Here is a 25,962-nt window from a genome sequence, read left to right on the forward strand (position 1 = left end):
TGAATGTAAACCACTTAGGCTATATGTGCTATATATAAATACTAAAAAGAAATAGGTCTTCACCTACCTTCATGTTTCTATGCTACTGCTGAGGGGTGTGCATTTGTATGAAATATTTCCCATGTTGTTTTGTGTAATTTTCTGCCCAAAATGGCTGAAAAAAATCCAAACTTTGGTGGGATGGTGGTGGGGGAGGCTCTGAAAAAAGTATGTGTTACCAACTATATTGCTCCTGTAACAAAAATTTGGAGAAAAAACCTGAACAAAATTAAATTTTCCATTTCACACCGCATCCAATCTCAAAATGGCTGTTGTGACCTCTGGCAACAATTTTACAAGACTACCGCTTAAAGTTATAGCAGCCATTTTGACAACGCAGCTAGCCGGGGCAGCAGCAGCTGTGGGGATTGCTCCTGTCCCGACTGCACCACTAGACCACCAATGCCTTGTAAGGTAGGCCCTAGGGAAGGGGCTGGGCCAGCATGGTTTCAGTTATGAATTCAGCCAAAACCAAGTAACAAAATTCAGCCACAGGTTTGGTTTCAGCCAAAACTGGGGGGAAAAAACCCAACAGATTTTGTTCACCTTCTAGTTCTGTTGACAACTTGATATCTTCTCTGGATTGCTACCTCGAGATACCTATTGAGTAGCAAGGCAAAGGTCAGAATCTACAGGCCTTTGTTTCTCTGTCAGCCTAACCAATCATTGAATGAAAAAAGAATGCCACTTACCCTGGGATGTGAGAGGTGCAGACCGTGCCGGCTCACTGGGAAGAATACATGCCCCGCAGCTCTCCCTAGGCTGCATCTCATAGCTGAACTGAAGTGCTGTGGAGTAAGGTGGCCCTCCAGGTGATACAGAACCAGAGCGGGGGGAATGATATCCAACAGTGTAGGATCTCATATCTGATGGTGACACACAGGGTTGAGCCAGAGTTCTACTGTATCCATGATTACTGCAGAAAGCTTGCTGGGAACACTGGGTAGTAATACAGCTACAGGAGCCATGATGGGGTCCCAGTGCTGGGTAACCAGAGCTGTAATGGCCATCAGAAAACCTACTATAGTAGAAAGATTCTGGGTTTCCTTCCACCCCTTTGTGGGGTCTATGATGAGCTGAGTAGCCAAGGCCCATGTGTGTTGGCATCTTGCCATGGGTAGTGTCAAAATCAAAAGTAGGTATGTCAGGATTTACTCTAGAGTGCTGGTTGCAGGCAGGTGTTGGCTCAAGCAGGGGAACTCCAGGTAATGAATGAGCAGCCCTGGTTAGCTGGTGAAGCACCGAGGGCTTCAAACCATCATGGGGCCACATCTCCTGTGGTGTGGACTCCCGATCCAGACAGAGACCATAGAGAGAAGCTGCAGAGAGACTAGTGTCATCATGGGCAGCTTTTTCCTGGCAGTCTTGGCATGGACACACAGGAGAAAGCATGGGTAGTGGCTCCAAACCTCTCATGGGGTGGCCTTCCATAATCATCAACTCACGGTAGTTTGATGGCTTGTATACAAACTCTTGGTGGTCTCCGAGACTTATGCATTTTGAGAGATTGAAGGGCTGTAGCTCATGGCTTAAATTGTACTGGTGAGGTTTAGGTCCCTCAGAATATGACCGGTACACCCGCCTCTTGTCCAGCATGGCCACATCCTGCTGCTCAGGATTCCTGTCTTGTTCACAGTTTTCATGATGAAGAAGATGTGAATGAAGATGTGCATTATTGACATGGATCCCGTTGCTGTTGTACATCGGTCTCCTGTGCTCCAAAGTTCCCTCCATTCTGTAATAGGCACCATTTTGGACTCGGTCCAGGCTGTGGTTGCACCTGGGGTCCAAGCAGCTCTGGGATCTGTAGCCAACTCTGCAGGAACAATGGCGAGCCAGACCACCTCTCTTCTGAGGACATCCTCCAAGCATCCCAAACTGCTTCATTTCCATCAGTTCCTCATCTTGAATGGTTGTTTCTTGACCTCCTCTCTCGCCATTACTGTGCCCAAGATGAAACCCCAGATGCATGTGTGAGGGGCTTCTCTCTCCAGGCACAGGCAGTCTCTGTTGCATGTGTATAGCAGAGATCTCTGCAGGCATAGACAGTCTCTGCAGCACATGTGCATGGATTCCTTCTCCATGCATGGCTGACCCTTCTTGCTTTATAGCCTCCTGCTTGGTCTTCACTCCAAAGCCACCAAGCAGTCGGTCTAACTCTTCTTTCTCAGCTGGGGTGGGCAGGGCCTTGGCCGATGGCGTGGGGTCTTCCAGTTTGTCGGTGACTGTAGACGAGTGCCCTGAGTCACTGCTGATAGACAGAAAGCGACTGCTCTGCTCTGACATGGGACTGGTGGGGCTGCCATTACTGGAGAGACTACTCAGGTTTCTCTTCTTCTTCACCTTGGCGTACAGACTTCCATCGAGCGGTCCACGGGTGTGGGACATGTCTGTGGAGCACAGAGGCAGCAGTATCATTTCCATGTGTTAGCAACTAGTTCTATATTTTCAGCACAGGCTAATTGAGTCCTAGTTTTATACCAACTGCGTGCTGAGAGATTTTGATAAATGCAGACATGCTTAAAAAAAAGCATAATTTCTTTATAATGTCACTGGGGTACTAATAGTTAAATATTAGTGGAAGTCAGAAAAATATTAGAGTTCAAATAAAAGAACTGTCTTCTCATTCAAATTGGTAACCAAACTTCAGGATTGCAACCGTCACGTTTGAAAGTCACTCAGTTGCAACGACTGAAAAATATACTTTGGTTCATCACTAGAGGGCGCAACTCTCTTCTTGAAGAACTCTATACCTCTGAGTGACTTTCAAACGTGACAGTTGCAATCCTGAAGTTTGGTTACCAATTTGAATGAGAAGACAGTTCTTTTAAAAAAAAGCATATGCAGATTTATCCCTGTGTGCCCTTTGATCAATTTTCAAAGCTAAAGTACGGCAGTATTTCTGTTTTGCAAAAATTACCCTAGGAAGTTTACGTGCTCTTGTTTACCCTGCTCTTTAATGAGCACACGTTTTCCATCTCAGTTTCCACGGATATGATCAAATATTGCAAAGTGTGAGCATAAATTCAAACCCCCGCCCTTGGGAACACATCCACTCTATCCTGGTAAAGTGACATGTTGACCAGCTCTAGGATGCAACTCTATAACTGGCCATCACTTAGATCACGGGTGTCAAAGTCCCTCCTCGAGGGCCGCAATCCAGTCGGGTTTTCAGGATTTCCTCAATGAATATGCATGAGATCTATTAGTATACAATGAAAGCAGCATATTCATTGAGGAAATCCTGAAAACCCGACTGGATTGCGGCCCTTGAGGAGGGACTTTGACACCTCTGACCAAGATGCAGCACTTTGGGTGTCAATTCTGTAACGGTATCTGAGCACCAACCCCCCAATATTCAAAACTATTTAACTGGCAAGGAACAGCTCCTGGCCAGTTAAATAGCACATCGGCACCCAGCCGTGGATATTCAGTGGGAGACTGCAGTTAGCAGTTAGCTGGCTCGGCATGGATACTGGTGCTTAACCAGCTATGTTTAGCGGCTAAAATAGGCCTACTATTTATGTGGCCTATCTTTAGCCACTAAGCACTTAACTGGTTAACACTGAATATCGACATAACCCATTAAGTTGCCATGGCTAAAAATAAAACCAGATATTCAATGCTGGTCGCCAGAAACGGCCTGACTTTGAATGTCTGGGTTGAGCACTGCCATCGGGTAGACCAGGGATAGGTAGTTCCGGTCCTCGAGAGCCGGGAGCCAGGTCAGGTTTTCAGGATTTCCACAATGAATATGTATGAGATGGATTTGCATGCACTGCCTCCTTGAGATGCAAATCTATCTCATGCGTATTGATTGTGGATATCCTGAAAGCCTGACCTGGCACCGGCTCTCAAGGACCAGAATTGCCTACCCCTGGGGTAGACAACGCGCTAGCCAAGAAACCAACTGAATATCGGCTCCCACTTACCATGTCAATAGCAGGTATAAAAGTACACACCTAAATGTTGCACTTTGGCACTTATCTATGGTATTCTGTAAGTTATGCACATAAGTGCTGGTCACACTCCTGCTCCTCCCTTGTGAATGCCTCCTTACATTTGTGTGCTGAGTTGTACGCATCACTTACAGAACAGCACTGGCATTCCTCTGGCACTTACACAAACAAAAGTATTCTAAGACACTTTGACCTTTTTGTAATGGCCTAGTGGTTAGAGCTTATCGACATATCAGCATATTGTTATGATAAATAAACAACTTAAATAATAAAAATTAAATAAATTATTGGGAAAAGTGCTCAGTGCCCTTTGTCTCCTGCAGGGTGATGCCACTAAGAGATCAAATATGAGACCATCATGCCAATTTTCAGCCCCATCAAACGTTCATACTGCATTGGTTACTTCTATTGTGCAACTGCACGTTTTGAGCACGAACCACTTTGAAGCATATCAGAAAAAGAAAAATATCCTGCTAGGCCACTATTTCGTTAATTCTCCAACACAACTGGTTACTTCAAACATCCAGATAAGTGCCACTACATTTCAATTGTATCAAAAAAGGCAGCAATGTAGTATGAACGTTTGATGGGACTGAAAAGTGGCATGATGGTCCCATATTTGATCTCTTAGCAGCACCACCACCTTACAGGAGACAAAGGGCACTGAGCACTTTTCCCAATAATTTATTTAATTTTTATTATTTAAATTGATTATGAGCATATTAGAAATTATTTATACTCCTATTGATATTGTGTACTAGTGGTTAGAGCTACAGACTCAACACCCTGAGGTTGTGGGTTCAAGTCCTGTGCTGCTCCTTGTGACCCTGGGTGAGTCACTCAATCCTCCATTGCCCCAGGTACTTTAGATAGATTGTGAGCCCATCAGGATAGATAGGGACAAATGACTACGGGCTAGATTCTTAAAACTTTGCGGTAAAATTCGATGGGTCGCTGTCGCAGCCTTTATTGCAGCAACTTCAAAAAGGCAAATCATTCTCCAAAAACCTTGCATGCAAATGAGGTTGGCAGAGAGTTGCGAAGATTCACTAAATTTGCATGTGCCCATTGCTGGTCATAGCGATAGGCACATGTGCAGAATAAACGCAAAAATAATTTTTTTTTAAAACCCTAAATCGAAGATTGGCAGCAGGGATGCCCACTCTCTCCCAAATCCATAATCAAACAACCCCCCCCAACACACACGGCAGTGGGAGAGATGACCACTCACTCAAACTGCTGATCAATCAACCCTTCCCCCCCCATGGTAGCAGGAGAGGTACCCACTCCCTCCCACCGCCGAAGTCAAGCATCCCTCCCCATGGCAGCGGGAGAAATGCCCACTCCCTCCCACCACCATGTTACCCCCCCCATGCCTCTAATGAGCCCCCGCCCCCTCTCCCATACTTACCATGACTGGCCAGAGGATTGCCTACTCACTTCGACCAGCAGGCCCGCCTCTTCAAAATGGCGGACTTTCTCCTCCCCTATGGGAGGGGCCTTAAACAACCTGGGCCTACCATCATAAATAAGACAAGGGGGAGGAGAGGGGAGGGAAGGAGAGGGGGGTCATCATGGGGTGTCGGGAGGGGGGGTTTCTTGGCAGGAGGGAGTGGGTATCTCTCCCGCTGCCAGGGGAGGGGTGTTTGGGTGCATTGCTTGGTGGTGGGAACATGTGAGCATCTCTCCTGCTGCCAGGGGGGCTGGGGGGCAGTGTTTGACTTCAGCAGTGGGAAGGAGTAGCATCTCTCCTAATGGTGGGGGGGTTAATTCGGTGCCAGGAGGGAATGGGCATCTCTCCTGCTGCTATGGGGGGAGAGTTAGCAGTTTCGGGTGACTGTGTGGCAGGAGAGAGTGGACATCTCTCCTGCCAATCTTCAATTTGGGGTTTTTAAAAAGTATTATTTTAATTTGCATGTTAGGGTGGGGGGGGGAATCTGAGCTATCAAGCCTTACTTTCCTGTCAGTGCCTGAGCCATACAGATACAATCAGCTGTTTTGAAAAGTTTAACCAATGATTATTAGATTAGAAATGGCTAAAAGCTGATTTCTAGTGATTTACGTTCATAAACCCTCCCTCTCTCCCCTCCAGACTTGATAGTCTTGATAATCATCATTAGGATTGTGGGTTGTGTTTGTGATAATTTCTTCCTGTTACCTCGTATTACTTATAATTAGGTGCTCAATTTTAGAATGAGGGGGGGTAGGGCTTAAAATGCAGCCATATACTGGGTATACTGTTTTATAAACATGTGTTGCCACACATAAAGCACTGCTGAACCCACAGAAATACTTCTGAAATGTCCCTTCTAGTCAAGCTTTTCTTTAAATAAGGGAAATGAAAGGTACATGTCAGTGCAAGCTGCAAGCGAAAACATATTTTCAAGAAAAGAAGAAACCAACTAGCTGGTAACCTCCTTCAGAGACTGGAGAGTAAATACCTCTGCATTCATCACTTGCCAGACATCTGTGCAGACCTGCCTGTAGCAGTTTTGAGAGATACATGCTTTTTGCTGTTTTCTCAGCAGCTGCTTTGAATTTCAATGAAAATTTTATGTATTTAGTCATCATACCTACATATTGCTATTAAATGATGTTTAATTATCTTAAGCTATACTGATAATATAGACATTTGAGCGCTACCACCTAGTGATTTTTGCATGCTAAAAATGTTCAAATTAAAACCACATCATTCAAACGATACCATTAACAATGTGGCAGAATTTCATAGTCACTATGAATGCTCAAAGCATCCATCCCCGTGTTTAACACACAGGCCTTCAGTCACTTTGGGATGTTCTTAACAGCCTTGTCTATAGGTCCTTGTGGCAGGCAGTCCCAGATCATTTGTAACACTTCCTGGAGTTTGGGGATTGTTTGTGGCTTTGGGTGGAGCTTGTGATAGACCTCCAACATTGCTCCCCAGACAAAAGTGAACATCACTGTGAAGTTATTAATAGTAAGCTGGTACCTCCTCTCTCTTTCTTTTTTTTTTTTTTTTTTTTCCAAATAATGGTATTTTTAAAGTGCAAACATTTTTGAACGTGCAAAAATTGCTGGATGGTCACGCTAAAATTCTGTAACTTTACCGTGTTTAAAAAGAATCTTCATTTCACTTGGCATATAAACATAGATAGTAACAACAAATAAAGCTGTAAAATTTCACATTGAAATTCCAAGTGATTGCTGAGAAAACAGCAAAAATCTATAGGGGATTAAGATTTTTGCTGTTTTCCGGGTCTCGCCATGTCTGAGTAGGTAGAAACAAAGTTTCAGCCATCATGCTGTGACTTTCTTCGGGGTATGCTGTGAGGTCTGCTGTTTGTCTTTATATATAATGGTTTGGCTGAACTGATTGAGAACAGGGAGATCTCTTGGCCATGAATTTGAATTTTGGTGGGAAAGTTTGTTGGTCACTAATCTGAAATCTAATCTAATCCAATCTTCTATTTCTGCATCACACATACCTAAGCAGGCTCAAAGCGACTTGCTAAAAAGTTTGTTGGTCACAGATTTGAATTTTGGCAGGAATGTCCATTGGACCCAATTTTAAATTTTGGCGGGGAAATCTGTGGTCACATTTTTTTTGAATTCTGATAGACAAAAAAGGGGGTGGATACCTTTAGATGGAGGGAAAAGGCGTTTGTCCTTAGCCCCAGTCCTTTTTGCACCGAATTTCTTTTGGATGAATGGTTGTCATGTTTTGTTTATGGAGAGCCCTTTATTAGAAAATGACATGGTGACAAATTTGTCCTCATCCCCGCAAGAACTCAATTTCCCCTTGAGTTTTGTCACTGGCCCTATCCCTGCCCCATTACTGTAAGCTCTGCCTGAACTGCACAAGGCTCGAGCACTTATGATTTTAAAATTGTGTGAGGCTTGTGCAGATGAGGACAGAGCTTGCAGGACATAGTTTGCGATACACTGACATATAGGAAGCTGCACAAAGCCAATCTTATATTCAGACCTGGTTAATCAAATGCTGATGCCAAGATAAACAAACATATACACTTCCAGACCCAAACATACATGCAACATACAGGCAAGTAATCAGAAACATAAATGCAACATACTGCCAAGTAATCAGAAACATACACATACAAACATGAAGTAACAATGGTAAGTAACTGCAAACGTTGTGATAGTTTGGTGAAGAGTTTGGTGGATATAATGTGATTTAACACTGGACCATCCTTCTCCTCCCCTTGCTCTGATAGCTCTGACCCCCACGTACCTTCCAGGCTGTCCTCATGATGCAGATTGAAGTTTTCATAGGAATCATAGCGCACGAGAGGGTCCGTGATGTTGTAATCTACTGTCGCATCTGGGGCATTGCACAGGGTCTCGCGACCTTTCCAGGGCAAAGAGAGATGGACTCCTGGTGAGGGAAATCTCTGAAGCAATAAAAGAGGGAGACAGCACAACTGGGGGCTCCCAGAATTAGAAAGAATTTAAGAAGCATATTTCAGAAGGTGAGTGAGGGTGGAAATGGAAACAATATTCCTTCCTACGATAAAGGATGTGACTCGATCAAGATTATAAGAAAGGAAAAACGCTGGCCCCTCTAAAGCCAAAAAAAGGTGGGTGGGTACAGACAAGCTTTACAGAGCCAAAGAAATGTGGACTTGCTGGAAGCTTCTCCCCTGAATGTAAACTGCTTCGATAGAAGTGGTATATAAGAAATGTAAATAAATAAATAAATATTGTCTAGACCAGTGGTTCTTAACCTTGTTGGAGGTACTGAATCCCACCAGTTTCATATGCGTGTTCACCGAACCCTTCTTTATTGGAAAAATAAAATATGATTTTTACAAATTCAAAACATAGGTATACATAGGTATACATACAAATTCAAAACATAGGGAAAAAAAACTATCAATTTTGAAAACAAAAAAGTTCTCCTATATTTCGAATAATAATAACATAATAATGAAATTTACTGCAAATCAGTGTGACTTCTGCTGTTGCCTCTCAGAGGGATTAAAATATTAAGATAGGTTCACACGACGTACCATCACAACAGTTACAATTCGACTACTGTGCGCATCAAATCTCCTGCAGCACAGATAGGCCAAGCGATGTTGCGTGATCACCTGCAGCCAATTATGGACAAGCGGGGCGTATCATCACAAATCATAAGCGCTTCAATCATCTATCAGTTAAATCACAAATTTTGATCAGGAATTGATTGATGTATATAAGGCGTTAGTTACAGATTGATGGATCAAGAAACCGAGTACACGATCAGTCTTGATCAAAATCACTGAATAACTGATAGATGATTGAACGTGACCGAAGCGCTATATGAGTCGGAGGTGTGTTTTGACCTCCGCCGAACCTGCGAGACTGACTCACCGAACCACTGGGGTTCGGTCGAACCCAGGTTAAGAACCACTGGTCTAGACACTGGGATAATTTGGGCAGCAGAGGGTGATTAGATTTATCAGAATTCTAAATCACAGAGGAATTGGCCTGATTAACTTCTGAGGGTTAGGAAAGATATATATAAAACCAGGAAGCAAGCTCTGAAGGAAGCTCTACAAGACTTTTTGTGCTGCGAATTCTGAATACCAAGGGCCAATAACTTTCTTCAACCAACCCAACAAGACAAAAAATCTCTCCCTTTTTCCCTCCCAGGATAGCTTCAGGTTCCTCTTTCTTCATGTTAAGATGGGATCTCCTTTCTCTCTACTCACCTTTAATTTTTTCTGGGCCAGATGAGAAAACAAACTCCACAGTGGCACTAGATGGAAATCTGTCATCTGCAGAAAAGGAAAGTGGGATTATAAACAAGGAAGGCACAGAACTCCCCTTCATCCTGCTCTCTCTTTCAGTCATGCCAACTCCCACTTAGCCATGCCTTTTGTCTTCAGTTGCCTCATCCTTCTAATGCACAAACACCCTGTAGTAATACCAGTGGTGTAGTAAGGGGAGGGGGGCAGAGCACCATCTCGGTGAGGGCGCCGGAACTTCTTCTCCTCTCTACCCGCCTCCCCGGTTACTTCCCTGCCGCTCCCATGCCTTGCCTTCCCCCCTCCCCCATGCCTCTAACTCTTCCCTGGCACAAGCAGCAGCTCCAACATTTTGCTCACGTCGGCCATGGTTCTTCTTCTGAAGTCACTTCATAGTTGCAGGACCAGGAAGTGACATCAGAGGAAGAGTTGAGGCAGCAGGTTGAAGATGTTGCTCGTGCCAGTGAAGTTAAAGGGGTACGGAGGAAGAGGCGTTCCACATGGCGTGAGAGGTGGGGAAGGAGCGGTGGGACAGAGAGGGGCGCTACCGCCCTGGGTACCTCTTAGCCTCACTACGTCGCTGAGTAATGCTAACAGTCCCCTGGAGTAATACTGGATAGGGTGGATGTTTGTATGTAAACTCTGTACACCCACCGGAACTGCTAAATGAATTTTATACAAAGTTAGTCCGTATGTGTGCTGAACACATGGGGGTCAATATTCAACACAATGTAACTGGCCAGAAATGGCTCCTGGCCAGTTAATTTGCTTGTTCGGATCTAACTGGTCATTTTTAGCAGCACTTAAGTGGTTAGCACTGAACTTAAAACCAGCTAGCTTGGGGGTGTTCTGGGGAGGGAGTCAGCACTTAACTGGCCCGGTTAACTGTATAAATAGAACAGCATAAAAATTAATCCTGACTTTATTTATCATTTGTTTTGTATTCTTAGTTTCATCTTTTGCAAACCGTATAGAACTTAAAGGTAATGCAGTCTAGAAATAAATTTTATGTTATGTTTATGTAGTAAACAAACAAAGAGAGGCAAATGAGATGTCATAAATCAACCCAGTTACTTTAGTAACAAATAATTCAAAGACATAAAAGTCTATGGTTTAGTATCCATTGTGTAGACCAGTCTTTCTATGAAAGTCACAAGTCTTTATAAGAAAGGTCTTCTAAATTGTCCCAACTAGGATTCCAGTTTCGGCATCGGAGGATGCCTTCTTCAGGGGATTGTGAGAGCACTGTTAATAACGACATGAACTGAATAGTCTTGTAAAAATAACATCGGCTCAGCCGGTGCGGGACGGCGTCTTCCACAGTAAAAATCATGCCAAAAAAAACTAGAAACTGCGCATGTGTCTAATGGTCCTGGATTTAATATTCACAGTCCTCTGTGTTCAGAACTTCTTGTCACCATGTGCAGAGGTGGAATCCCTGGCGGGCGCCGCCAGCTCACACTAACACCACAAGACCTCCACAGGATATTCCGCCGCAGGGACCTCCACAGCAGAAATGACGCTGTGGACTGGGGCAACAGCAGCACTCTCGTCACTCTACCCCACCCAATGCCTACCGCTTGAAAGCCTAAACCAAGTCTTGCTTCAGCCATGAAATCTCCTTTGAACTTCTGGAAACAGTATCTCTCAAGATCCCTACTTGGAAAGTATTCTTCCTTGTGGTTATAACTTTGGCCAGAAGAGTTAGTGAATGTCATGTGTTAGTAACTTATTGTCACAGAACACAAAGAAAACTATCTCTCTATTTTGTAAATAATTTCTATTGTCACAGAACACAAAGAAAACTATCTCTCTATTTTGTAAATAATTTCTATTGTCACAGAACACAAAGAAAACTATCTCTCTATTTTGTAATATAATTAGTAACTTATGAACCAGATACCCAGTTCCATCAACACACAGCCATCCTTCAGGCCCATCCCAAGTTTTTACCTAAGGTTATTATGTCTTTTCCCCTTTATGAATAGTGGTTCCCATTTTCTCTCTGAAACTTCATTCAAACTACTAAGAGAAAGTTCCTCATACCTTACAATGTAAACGTGCTCTTGCCTGATACTTACTACTACTAATCATTTCCAAGTTTCCAAGTTTATTAATTTTTTGTTTGTTTGTTTGTTTGTTTTTATAAATCTTTATAAATTTTTAAATATTAACAGTGCAATACACAGGTATAAGAACATATAACAAGTCAAGAAAAGCACATTCAACTTACAGATTTTCAAAATCAATCATTTTATCCCACCCACCCATTGATTAATCACTATGTATATATTCTTTCAATAATCTACACTTATTAAAAAAAAAAAAAAATAATAATAATACAATGAGATCTCGTCACAATTGGCCAGGAAAGATTTGTTTTCTCAACAGGCTCAACAGGCTCTCGAATAAAGCGGGAAGATTATTAGCTAATTACCAAGTTTATTGTTCTTTTGATATACCGTCCATCAATAATTTTATCTAGATGGTTTACAATGATTAAAATGATATATATATACTGTATATAAAAGTATATAATTTCCACATACAACTAATAAAATTTGCAGTGGTGAGGGGGGGTCACAGGACCAAAAAAAGATTAACAGGACAGGATGGGGAGAAACAATAGGTGGTAAAAAAAATACATCGCTATAAAAAAAATATTAAAATGAAGGAGGGGTAGGACTTGGGTCTGTCTCGCTTCGAAAGAAGTGTTTGGAGGGGAGAGCCTGAGCAAGAACTTTCTAGGAGATAGAGGCTCAAGTATTAAGTATTAAATGTGTCCTTGAACAGCAAAGTTTTGATTTTTGACCAGAATAGAAAAGTGTAGTTTTTTTTTTATAACTCTATATTCATTTTGAAACTTAAAATAGCGCATACACGAATACATTACAGAATATTTTAAAAAAATAGCACTTACAACTTTCTATAAAATATATAAATAATATTTTCACCCCCCTCCTATTTCCATATAATCAAGAAAACAATCCCAATATAATATCTCCCTCCCTACCACACCCCTCCCTGGATGTGTAAATTCTAATCAGAAGTAAAGGGAAATACCATTCAAGTAGTATCAATAAAGTTAGTCAATGGACCCCCATACCCTTTTAAACCATTTATTACCTCCTTGCATAAATATCATTTTTTCGTATCTATAAACTACACATGAGTACCACCAAAAAGTAAAATTCAAACGATCAAAATTTTTCCATTTTTTTGTGACCATTTGGATGGTTACCCCAGTCATAATACTCAACAGTCTGTTTTTATGTTTATATATTGGTGGCTTAAGGGGTAATGACCCACAGATTACCGTTGCATAAGATAACGGAATCACCGTCTCTAAAATCAAGTTAATATGTCCCCAAATAGATTTCCAGAAGTAAGTATTAAAGGACAATAGAATAGTAGGTGATCCAGTATCCCTATGTCCAGATGACAGTACCCAACATCTATTGGATTTTGAACTATCTAATTTCTGTAAACGAACAGGGGTCCAAAAACTTCTATGTAACAAGAAAAACCAAGTTTGTCACATTGATGCTGATGCTGTACAGAATAGAAAAGTTTTGATTTTTGACCGGAATAATTTTAGAGAGGACTCTTTTTTTTGATGTGAAGAGGAAGAGAATTCCAAAGCAAGGGTGCCATCACAGAAAAAAATAGCTTCTCTGGTGGAGTCGTAAAAGATTTCTCGAGTGGAAGGGATTACTTGATAATTTAAATGTAATGTACAGGTAGCAGTATAGGGGATCAGATGTTTGTTTATGAAGGATGTTTGGTTTTGTGAGTGAGAAGTAGAATCTTAAATGTAATGCGGTGGGGGTTGGAAGCCAGTGAGCATCGCATAGAAGAGGAGTGACATGGTCATATTTTTTTGCATGGCATATGAGTTTAACTGCAGTATTTTGTAGCATTTGCAAATTTCTAGTGGTGTTAAAAGATAAAATTATTGTTGTCCTTGTAATTTTATACCTCAAGATATGTGTATGTTCTTGTACCTCTTTCGCTATGTTTTACACCAGAGATCAAGTTTATTGCAGAGTTAATATCAGGAAACTAACCCAAACGTGCCAGCAGAAACCAGGAATGAGCTTAAATAATCAACTTGGTTTATTGAAGGAATTAATTTGATAATTACAAGGGAAAATTGAATACAATGAATCTGTATAAAACTGGAGGCATCACTAATAAGTCACAGCTTGTGCTAACAGAGAAACTGGCTGGTTAATAACCTGCTTTGCCAAAATCCTCTCTCCCTTAACATCAATAAATCAATGGCCACGTTATTTCCGGCCAAGGAGAATGAAATCCTTACTTCCCCATTATGCATTTCTTCAATCCCAATTTAGCTTGTTCCAACTATTAAGCTTTTAGGTGTGATCCTGGATAATAAACTCTCCTTCGAAACACAAATTAGTTCAGTAATCCAAAAATGCTTTTTCAAACTTAAGATGATACACTCTCGTCAATCCTTGAATCAAAATCTCTTAATATACTTATTCATTAACATCCATGGAAGTAAGCCTTGAAGATGTACGCAGGCAGTTAGAAAAATTAAAAACTGACAAATCGCCGGGCCCGGATGGAATCCACCCAAGGGTTCTGAAAGAACTAAAGGAGGAAATAGCGGAACTACTGCAGCAAGTTTGCAATCTATCCCTGAAAACAGGAGTGATCCCGGAGGACTGGAAAATAGCCAATGTTAAGCCCATCTTTAAAAAGGGATCATGAGGTGACCCAGGGAACTACAGACAGGTGAGTCTGACCTAGGTTCCGGGAAAAATGGTGGAAGTGCTGATAAGACAGCATCGATGAGCATTTTGAAAGAAATAAACTTCTAAAAACAAGCCAACACGGCTTCTGCAAGGGGAGATCGTGCCCAACGAACTTACTGCACTTCTTTGAAGGAATTAACAAACGGATGGACAAAGGGGACCCCATAGACATCGTATATTTAGATTTCCAAAAAGCCTTTGACAAGGTACCCCATGAACGCCTACTTCGGAAACTGAAGAACCATGGGGTGGAAGGAGACGTACATAGATGGATCAGGAATTGGTTGGCAGGTAGGAAGCAGAGGGTAGGAGTAAAGGGCCACTACTTGGACTGGAGGAAGGTCATGAGTGGTGTTCCGCAGGGGGTCGGTGCTCGGACCGCTGCTATTCAATATATTTATAAATGATATAGAAACAGGGACGAAGTGCGAAATAATAAAATTTGCAGACCACACCAAACTATTTAGTGGTGCTCGGACTAAAGAGGACTGCGAAGAATTACATAGGGACCTGAACAAACTAGGGGAGTGGACGACGAGATGGCAGATGAAGTTCAATGTAGAGAAATGTAAAGTATTGCATGTAGGAAGCAGAAACCTGAGGTACAGATATACAATGGGAGGGATGTTACTGAGTGAGAGTACCCAAAAAAGGGACTTGGGGGTAATTGTGGACAAAACAATGAAGCCGATGGCACAGTGCACAGCGGCCGCTAAGAGAGCGAATAGAATGCTAGGTATAATCAAGAAGGGTATTACAACCAGAACGAAAGAAGTTATCATGCCGTTGTATCGGGCGATGATGTGTCCGCATCTGGAGTACTGCATCCAATACTGGTTGTCGTACCTTAAGAAGGATATGGCGATGCTAGAGAGAGTTCAGAGGAGAGCGACACGCTTGATAAAGAGTATGGAGAACCTTTCATACACTGAGAGACTGGAGAAACTGGGGCTCTTTTCCCTGGAGAAGAGGAGAATTAGAGGGGATATGATAGAGATTTACAAGATCATGAAGGGCATAGAGAAAGTAGAGAGGGACAGATTCTTCAAACTTTCAAAAACTACAAGAACGAGAGGGCATTCAGAAAAATTAAAAGGGGACAGATTCAGAACCAATGCTAGGAAGTTCTTCTTCACCCAATGGGTGGTGGACACCTGGAATGCGCTTCCAGAGGGCGTGATAGGACAGAGTACGGTATTAGGGTTTAAGAAGGGATTGGACAATTTTCTGAAAGAAAAGGGGATAGAGGGGTATAGATAGAAGACTACTACACAGGTCCTGGAGATACTGGGCTGCCGCGCGAGCGGACTGCTGGGCATGATGGACCTCTGGTCTGACCCAGCAGAGGCACTTCTTATGTTCTTATGTTCATTCTTTGGTTATTTCCACTTTAGATTATTGCAACTCTCTATTGTGGAATCACTCAAAAAGAGATCAGGAGATTACAAATTATTCAAAAAACTGCTATAAAAATTATCTTTAAGGCTAAGAAGTTTGACCATGTAAACCCTCTATTAAAAAAGACTCATTGGTTACCCATCTCCCATAGAATTACATACAACATTCTTTTTCTCACTTTCAATGTTCAAGTCAATCACTCCCCCCCTGTTTATTGACAAACTTTTGATCCCGTAAGAAACTTTACAGCAGTGGCGTACCAAGGGCAGGGCGGGGCATGCGGACTGCCCCGGGTGCCAGCCCTAGGGGGGTGCACAGTCGGCCGGATCCAGAACTTCCCGCGCTGCTCTAAACATGCTGCTCTAAATTGGTGCTGTACTTATTCTGAAGTAAAGTCGGCAGCCGCACTGAAGTGCAGGAAGGTTCTGCGATGACAACTTCTGCTATCTCTGCTCCGGAAGACGTGATGTCGGAGGGGATGGACCGGTAGCCGCAGTCATCGTGGAACCTTGCCACAACTCCCTACGTCTGCCGGCCCACCTCCTCCGACATCACTTACGTCTTCCGGAGCAGAGGCAGCAGGACCTTGCTGGTTTGAAGGGAGAGAGGAGCATGAAGGGTGGTGGAGAGAGAGAAAGAGGGGCAAGAAGTTGATGGAATTGGTGTGCAGGGAAAAGAGAGAGAGACATAAGGATTGAATTGGGATGGAGGGAAAGAGTGGGGCAGATGCTAATGGAAGTGGGGGGAAGGGAGAGGAGAGAGTGAAATGCCAGACCATGGGGGTGTGGGAGAGGGAAGGGAAGAAGAAGAGAGAGATGACAGACCATTGGAGGAAGGAAGGGAAGAAGATGGATGCCAGACCAATGGGGGTGAAAGAAGAGATGGAAGGGGGAGGCATAAAGTTTCTGGAAGGGGAATAGAAGGAGAGAAGGTGCCATATAGAAAGGGCAGAGAGAGGGTAAACAGTGGATGAAAGGAAGAGAGTGACAAGAAGATGAGGAAAGCAGAAAACCAGACAAGACAAGGTAGAAAAAAAATTCTATTTATTTATTTTTTTGCTTTAGGGGAGATACATCGCTGTTTCTGTGGTGTTGCATTGTATGTAGAGTCCAGCTTCTTGGTGGTTCAATTTAACCTTTGTCTACGTACAATGGTACCTTGGATTACGAGCATAATCCGTTCCAGGAGCATGCTCGTAATCCAAAATGCTCGTTTATCAAAGCGAGTTTCCCCATAGGAAATTATGGAAACTCGCTTTGATACGTTCCCACCCCCCCACCCCCGATAACCGGCATTGCCCCCCCCGCTCGCAAAGGCCCCCTCGCTCCAACCGGCCCCCCCCACCGCGCGAACCGGCCCCCCCCCCGCCAGTACAACTTAAATTTACCCACCTCCCCGTCTAGCACCAGCACCGGCACCGGCACGCAGGCACAGCTCGTGTGCCTAGAAGATCTTCCGGCTTCCGGCTTCGGTTCCATAGACAAAGCGCGCCTTTGTCCCGGCGCGCATTTGACCTGACACCTCCGGCTTCTGCCTGCCTTGAGCATGCGCAGATGCATGGTCAAGGCAGGCAGGCAGAAGCCGGAGGTGTCAGGTCAAAAGCGCGCCGGGACAAAGGCGCGCTTTGTCTATGGAACCGAAGCCGGAAGCCGAAAGATCTTCTAGGCACACGAGCTGTGCCTGCGTGCCGGTGCCGGTGCTGGTGCTAGACGGGGAGGTGGGTAAATTTAAGTTGTACTGGCGGGGGGGGGGTGCCGGTTGGAGCGAGGGGGCCTTTGCGAGCGGGGGGGGGAAGCGATGCCGGTTATTGGTGGGGTGCTCGCAAATCGAGTCAACACTCGGTTTGTGAGTCAAAAGTTTGCTGAGTGTTTTGCTCGTCTTGCAAAACACTCGCAAACAGGGTTACTCGCAAACCGAGGTTTGACTGTATTTCTATTTTATCCCCCTTTTTACAAAACTGTAGAGCGTTTTTTAGCGCCGGCCGTGGTGGTAACAGCTCTGATGCTCAGAATTATATGTGTCTCAGCTGTTACCACCGTGGCTAAAAACCACACTACAGTTTTGAAAAAGGGGGAGGGGTTAGTTTGTGATTAGATATTCCATACTAGGCGAAGGTGTTTTCTGTGTTCTGTGTGTTCGAAAGACATGGTTTTCTGTTAGGATTGACTGTGCAGGATTGATCTGTACTAGTCTGGCTTGTTTAATTTTACAATGGGTGTATTGATGTTGTACTGTTCACTGCAGTATGTAAGATGCTGCCTTTTCCTAGGTACACTCTTGTGTGACTTGTGGATTGTTACTAAAAATCATGTCAAAAAATGATGGGCCCTGGATGTCACATATGCTAGGTACGCCACTGCTTCACAGTCACTTAGATTATCTCAACAACATCTTCTTAATAGTTCCATCCGTTCGACAATTATTTTATGACTCAACACATAAAACCATTTATTCTGCAGTCGCACCCACATTATAGAATTCTATCCCAATAACTCTAAGACGAGACTTATATTCCGCCTTTAGCTTGCAGTTCTAGCGGATTGCAAAAGAGGTAAGCTGGGAATTACCAGTAGAGTTACAGGGCAAGGTACTAGTTACAAGAATAAAAAAAAAATTACGGTACTGTGTTAATTATTTATTTATTTAAGTATTTATATACCACTTATAGTCTAAGTGGTTTACATTCAGGTACTCAAGCATTTTCCCTGTTTGTCCCAGTGGGGTCACACTATCTAATGTACCTGGGGATTAAGTGGCTTGCCCAGGGTCACAGAGAGCAGCATGGGATTTGAACCCACAACCTCAGGGTACTAAGGCTGCAGCTCTAACCACTGTACCACACTCCCTGTACTAATTACAGGAGTAGAGATAAATTACGGCTCTGTGTTAATTTGTTCTGACAAATTTTCTGAATAGAAGGGTTTTTTTAAATTTCCCTTCGGAGAGTTTTGTTTTCCCAGGGCTTTGAAATCAGTGGAATAAATGAAGAAACTACTGTGCAAGGGAAGGACATTGCATGCTCAGAAATTATCACTAAGGGCTAGATTCACTAACCTGCCCGATCGTGACCGATCCAGGCAGGGCCGATCGATTCAGGAACCAAGAACATTCAAATGGGGGCGAGGAGGCCCGCCCCCATCCGCAGACCTGGATCACTAGGTAGCGATCCTGACGCATGCGTCAGGATCGCTACCTTTGTCTTTAGATGGTCTGCGCATGTGTTTGCTGTCTGGTTTTTTTTGTTTTGTTAACTTTTTTTACTGGCCTCGACTCTCCTGCTCTCTGCCATCCTTCCCTGCAGTGCAAGCCCGTGGTTTTAACCCGCGGGTTTGAAGCGGGTTAAAACCACAGGCTCGTGCTGCAGGAAAGGGCGGCAGAGAGCAGGAGAATTGAGGGAGGCAGAAAGAATTGGGGCAGGCAAAGAGCAGTTTGCAGCAGAGAGCAGGGGAGCCAGAGAGAGAGTCGGGGCAGGCAGTATTCCGAGTGGAGCCTCACCAAAGACAGAAAGAAAAAAAAAATTAGCACCTTTCTATGCATGAGCAGGGCAGAGAGCAGAGAAGCCTGATCGGGGCAGAGAGCAGGGCGGCCAAAGCAGGAGAATCAGGGCAGAGAGCAGTTTTTTACACAACTGACTGGTCCTCACCAGTCGTTTGTTCTTGATCGGCCAGCCAGTCGGTGTGTCAGGAAAAAAGTGTGGTGAATCGCATCCTTCCTGCTTTGCATGCTGATTCCCCTCATTTGCATGCACGGATCGAGATCGGATCGCTACACAGGTTAGTGAATCGGGTCGGAGGAAAAGTCGGGTCGCAGAGGGCTTGCAAACCAATCAGTACATGATCGGTTTGCTTAGTGAATCTATCCCTAAGTTCTGAACGCTGGGAGAGCAGATCTGTTCCAGCATCATCAGATGACCTCATCCACTTATGTTGCCTGATCAATCCTGCTGTCTACACAAAACATCTGTTACAGGTAAGCAAAACTGCTTTATCTGTGCATATTTAGAATATTTGCTCACAGATACTCAAAAGTATATGGATTATCCTATATTTCTATGCTTCACTCGCACACACACTTGCAGATACTCAGCTGACACAGACACTCACCCATCCAGGCATCATCCAGCTCCTGTTTTGCAAACCACAGCTGGGAGCTGTGGATTGTGCAAGTGTGGAACTGCACCCGGAACACCACATCCCGGTCCTGGCTCTGCTTGTGATAGCATTTCACCTACACAGGAAAGGCAAAAGCATCCACATATATTACCGCATTTCTTGTTATACAATGGCTCAGTAATCACTTTAGCTTCGGAACACTGGAGACATTGGCTTTTTCATATTGAAGAAAAGAGGTTGGGACTGCAGTCTGTATTTATTTATTCATTTAATTTTTATAAAATTTTCTTTGGTTTGTATCAATTAGGTAATTTTTATTGAGATTTTGACTGTTATGGAATATTATGTATTTAAAAAACAAACAAACTTTTTCTTCTGTTCTTTTTTTTTTCTTTGAAAATTTACTGAAAGTTTTACAAAATGCAAAAGGGAAAGTGGTACACAAGAAAAGTACAATAGTCAATAATGTACAGACAAATGGAATTGTTTTCGATATGATTTTATATTATGTATTGTAAACCACTTGGATCCTTTTGAAAATATACGTGGTATATAAAGTTTTTTTAAATAAACATAAACATTGACATATTACTCTGCACGGCAGATATACCTTTATCTGGTTGTTTTGCTCTCTGGCTAGACAACTACATTAATGGAGCTAGACTGACCTATGACGCTTTTAGAAAAGCCATAAAAACTGCCTTATTCGACAGATATATCACCTAAACAGTAACTACACCAAACACTAAATCAAATTCTATTATTTCTAACATGTCCACCCCTGCGTATAAGTCTGAAATTTTTTTAACAATCTGTATATTGTAATTCGCTGCATTTAAAGATTCTGCATACTGTAATTCACTAACTATCTGCATATTGTAACTCGCTGACTGTCCAGCTCTCTTCAATGTAAACCGCCTAGAAGTCTCACGATTATGGTGGTATAGAAGAATAAAGTTATTATTATTATTTTCGGGTGTTGAATAGACTATCCGATTTAAGTATTTCAAGTACAAGAGAAAAGTGGTGACACATTGGTTCGCATTGAGTCTAAGACTCCTGAAGCAGGCCTCACGGCCAAAACACATACAAGTCGAGTCTTGCCTACAAGAAAGAAATTGAGCATCAGTGGTCGCCTTCTTGGTTTTCTTTGTCTCTACCTCGATAAGGTAGGATCTCCTGTTTGGATGTTCAGTAATCTGAACTACCATAAAAAAGAACACATTTTATAAAATAGAGGAAACTCAAAAAATACAAACTATATAGTGAAAGAATTACCCGGGGACAGCTGTGACAACCTCAAGAGACATCATCACATCAAATAAAGTGGAGAAAAAAAAAAAAGACCTCAGAGACCACGATAGAGATGGCTAATGCTACTCAATTCGGGGACTGCACAAAAAATTTTGAATGTTTGCTAATGCGAACATGATGCTCCAGATAAGTACAATCCTTTCAACAATTTGCGACTTCAACAGTCTCCCTCGTATATCAAGTGCCATAAGTCCAGTATCAATTATTTTGGAGAAACAAGTGACCGTTTAAAGGAATTTGATACGAGCTGCTAATAAATGTGTTTTAGCTGTCAGTTGAAAGAGAAAACAAAGTAATAAATAATAGTAATAATAAAAAAAGGAAAATATATAGAAAAAAAGTTAATAGGTAGGATGGCGGTTTTGGCCAATGATTGAAATCAGGGGCAAAAGCAGAGTAGGATACCAACACCATATGTTATATACGCTCCAGATCTGAGGCTTTTTTCCACCTTAGAATGAGAGATATATTATTATACAAGTGTTTAAGCCCGTTACATTAATGGGTGCTAGAGTAGATGTGTCTGTCTGTCTTTCTTTCTTTTTCTCTCTCTCCTTGGCCGCTTTCTACACTCAGGCCCAACAATTGTCACTTTCTATTCCCTCCCTCCTTTCTTATTATATCTTTAGTGCCCCCAGTGCCTCCTTCCTATGTCCTTAGTACCCCTTCCCATGTCCTTAGTGCCCCCAGTGCCTCCTTCCTATGTCCTTTGTGCCCCTTCCTATGTCCTTAGTGCCCATTTCTATGTCCTTAGTACCTCTTTCTTATGTCCTTAGTGCCCCTTCCCATGTCCTTAGTGCCCCTTCCCATGTCCTTAGTGCCCCTTCCCATGTCCTTAGTGCCCCCAGTGCCTCCTTCCTATGTCCTTAGTGCCCCCAGTGCCGCCTTCTCATGTCCTTAGTGCCCCAGTGCCTCCTTCCTATGTCCTTAGTGCCCCTTCCTGTGTCCTTAGTGCCCCCAGTGCCTCCTTCCCATGTCCTTAATGCCCTAGTGCCTCCTTCCTGTCCTTAGTGCCCCTTCCCATGTCCTTAGTGCCCCAATGCCTCCTTCCTGTGTCCTTAGTGCCCCTTCTCATGTCCTTAGTGCCCCCAGTGCCGCCTTCTCATGTTCTTAGTGCCCCTTCCCATGTCCTTAGTGCCCCAGTGCCTCCTTCCTGTGTCCTTAGTGCCCCTTCTCATGTCCTTAGTGCCCCCAGTGCTGCCTTCTCATGTTCTTAGTGCCCCTTCCCATGTCCTTAGTGCCCCAGTGCCTCCTTCCTAGATCCTTAGTGCCCCTTCCCTTGTCCTTAGTGCCCCCAGTGCCTTCTTCCTAAGTCCTTAGTGCTCCAGTGCCTCCTTCCTATGTCCTTAGTGACCCTTCCAGTGTCCTTAGTGCCCCCAGTGCCTCCTTCCTATGACCTTAGTGCCCCCAGTGCCTCCTTCCCATATCCTTAGTGTCCCCAGTGCCCCTTCCCAAGTCCTTACTGCCCCCAGTGCTCCTTCCTATGTCCCCCCTCACTATCCCATGCCCCTCCCCTGAAGCTAGCCAGCCTACCTCCCTCCCTATCTGCCACGCTTAAGCCAGCCTTCCTGCCTGCCTCCCTCCAGCGCTGAAGCCAAAGTCTGCCCCCCCCCCCCGGCCCCTACTGCTGCTACCTACCGTCTGGCCTACCGCCGCTTCAAACACCACTACCAGTCCGCTGCCACCCCAAAACTAAACCAAAAGGAAAAGGGTCTGCAGCACATAAACCGCCGCAGGCTCCAGCTGAATGCGTCGAACACTGCAACGGAGCTACAGATCACGGAGGCAGGGATCACGAAGTTGTAAGTGCGCATGCGTGCTTAGGGTTTTATTATGATAGATATAAAGATATATCCATTCTAGTCTTATAACACTAATTCAATGGATTAAAAAAGAATATTAGTCAGTTTATATTGTTGGATCCATTATGTGAACTGAATTATTTTTCTCTTTTTATGGTATCATAGGACAATAAATGCCAGTATAGGACCTGCTACAATCAAAGGTCACAAAATCTCCACTTAGGAAGTCATTCAAAAGTACAATATGAACCATAGGCAACCATAGGATGTGATTTCGGAGCCGTTGGAGCAGTTTCCCAGGTTGCTTGGACAGTATCCAGATATACAGGTTGCTTGCTGATGCCGCTGGCCTTGACAAAGCAGTTTGTGAAATAGGGCTGCTGTCGGGCAATGTTTTGAAGTGACGATGTGTGGAATGCAGCTGGACTTCTAACGCTAAGCTGAGTATTGAAAGATTTCCTGCATTAATTTTTGCTTTGGTTGGGGGGGGCAGATTTTCTGTGCTCTTGAAAATTTGCCTTTGGTTCATTTTGCACTTTTGAATGAAAAGCTGCACGGACTTCTTTCGTGGATTGTAGCAGCTCCTTTATTGGCACTTATTATCATATGATATTACATTATATTACATTAGTGATTTCTATTCCGCTGTTACCTTGCCATTTATATTGAAAGAAGAAAAGCATGATCTCTGAAGTCTTTTATCTCCACTTTATTTGAAGTGGTGCTGTCTCTTGAGGTTGTTACAGATATCCCTGGGCAATTCTCTCACTATATAGTTTTTATTTTGTCAGTAATCTGAAGCCATTTGGTGAATACCTGACTTCAGATATAGCTTCTGTATTGAGACAGACGTGGCCTCTCAGCTTCTGTTTTAAGGCACTCTGGATCTTTCTTAACATGACAAACTCAAAAGTTGAAAAACAGTCTGATTTGCTCTTCCTTGTGACCCAGGGCCAGGAGATTACTTTGCAGAAAGCCCTAAAATGCAATTCCAACACAGAAGTTTCACCAAATTAAAGCCCCCTTTTGCAAAGCCACAATAGAGATTTCTACTGCGGACTGGCAAGGTAAATGCTCCGACACTCATAGGAATTCTATAAATGTAGGGCATTTACTTTGCCGCCTGGGGTAGAAATCTCTACCATAGCTTTGTACAAGCCAGCGTAAATTTATTCAAACACGAGTTCTCTTCACTGAATCAATGGATTAATGACCTGATGCAGCCATATTTTGGCTACATGCCTGCCTCGGGGGTCCAACAAATAGAAGAACAGACTTCAGTATATAAAATGAGAATGTTTTTATAGCTATATTCCCTACATATATTTACAATTGTAAAATATTATTTTAAATGTTTTTATGAATTCTTTATAAGGATTGGATTTGCTCTGTTTGCTCTTTCAACTGCTAAATTTTGATAAAATTAATCATTTTATTTTGTAGCATACATATAGGCCTCTTTTTACAAAACTGTGATAGCAGATTCTAGTGCGGGGAGCCACAGTGAATGGCCTGCGCTTCTCCCGACGTTCATTGAGCTCCTATGAGTGTCGGGAGCAGCGCAGGCCATTCAGCGCGGCTCCCTGCTCTAGAAACTGCTATCGCAGTTTCATAAGAGAGGGGGATAATGTCCCAGTGCTGAAATCTATTCTTTTCTTTACATAACATCGGACTGCATATTTTATTTTCATCCATTTTTACTATTTTATTAGGATTCGGTATTTATCTTTTTAGTTAAAAATAATTTTAATTGGTTTTATGTGGTAGTTAGTCCCTTTTATTATTTATTTATATTTATGGCTTTTTTTTTTTTAAAACAACTTATGTCTAATGTTTGATTTGCAAATGTGTTTGTTTAGTGTTGGACCCCTGAGGCAGGCATTTAGCCAAATCGTGGCCACATTGGGTCAACTTATATTTGAATAAATTTAATTTGATGGAACCATTGTAGTAAACGTCCATCTTTAGATCTGATACTGCTCCTATATTTCCTCCATGATTTGCAGAGACTTTTCCTCTTTTCCTGTGCACTAGATTCTAGTGCCTCATTACTACCATTCCCAAAATATCCCCTTAGGGCCTGACTCTATAAATGCCTAACAGCACATAAATTGTTGTCAATCAATTGCTAGGCATCTTTTATAAAATCACACTTAGCAGCGCCTGAGCAGACTTAGGCATTGCTAGACATTGCCAGCATATTATCTATTTATTTATATACCACTTATAGTCCAAATGGTTTGCATTCAGGTACTCAATACTTTTAAAACCACTCAGAGAATAGTTAAGCTTTGGAATGCATTGCCAGAGGTTATGGTAAGAGCAGATAGCTGGTTTTAAGAAAGGTTTGGGCAATTTCCTGGAGGAAAAGTCTATAGCCTGTTATTGAGAAAGACATGGGGGAAGCCACTGCTTGCCCTGGATCGGTAGCATGGAATGTTGCTACTCCTCGGGTTTTGGCCAGGTACTAGGGACCCGGATTGGCCACTGTGAGAATAGGTTACTGGGCTTGATAGATCTCTGGTCAGACCCAGTAAGGCTATAAGTGACTTACCCAGGGTCACAAGGAGCAGAACGGGGTTTAAACCCACAACCTCAGGGTGCCGAGGCTGTAGCTCCAACCAATGTAACACACTTTCCTCCTCAAGTTTTACATGGCCTAATTTACTGGCGTGTAACTGGCACGCCTAGCGACACCTAAGTTTACCATGCCTATTCTCTGCCCCTAACCATGCCTAATTTTGAGGTAGGTGTCATTAGGCAGCAGAGGACACCTTGACTTAGGTGTTGTTAGGTGCCATGCAGATATTCACGCGCAACCTTAA

At 43.1% G+C, this 25,962-nt stretch overlaps 1 protein-coding gene across 5 annotated transcripts in view; it reads right to left on the reverse strand.

Moving 5' to 3' along the window:
- The window catches only part of TNS2 (tensin 2), a 274,519-nt gene that overhangs the window by 81,477 nt on the left and 167,080 nt on the right, over positions 1–25,962 (reverse strand). For all 5 annotated transcript variants that reach the window (XM_033936279.1, XM_033936280.1, XM_033936278.1 and 2 more), the window contains 4 exons: positions 20,013–20,136; positions 9,695–9,760; positions 8,233–8,349; positions 732–2,429 (listed from right to left, as the gene is read on the reverse strand). In XM_033936279.1, coding sequence (XP_033792170.1) covers positions 732–2,429; positions 8,233–8,349; positions 9,695–9,760; positions 20,013–20,136 — 2,005 coding nt within the window. The remainder of the gene's footprint in view (positions 1–731; positions 2,430–8,232; positions 8,350–9,694; positions 9,761–20,012; positions 20,137–25,962) is intronic.

The sequence above is a fragment of the Geotrypetes seraphini genome, chromosome 3 (genome assembly GCF_902459505.1).
Source record: "Geotrypetes seraphini chromosome 3, aGeoSer1.1, whole genome shotgun sequence".
Lineage (NCBI taxonomy): Eukaryota > Metazoa > Chordata > Amphibia > Gymnophiona > Dermophiidae > Geotrypetes > Geotrypetes seraphini.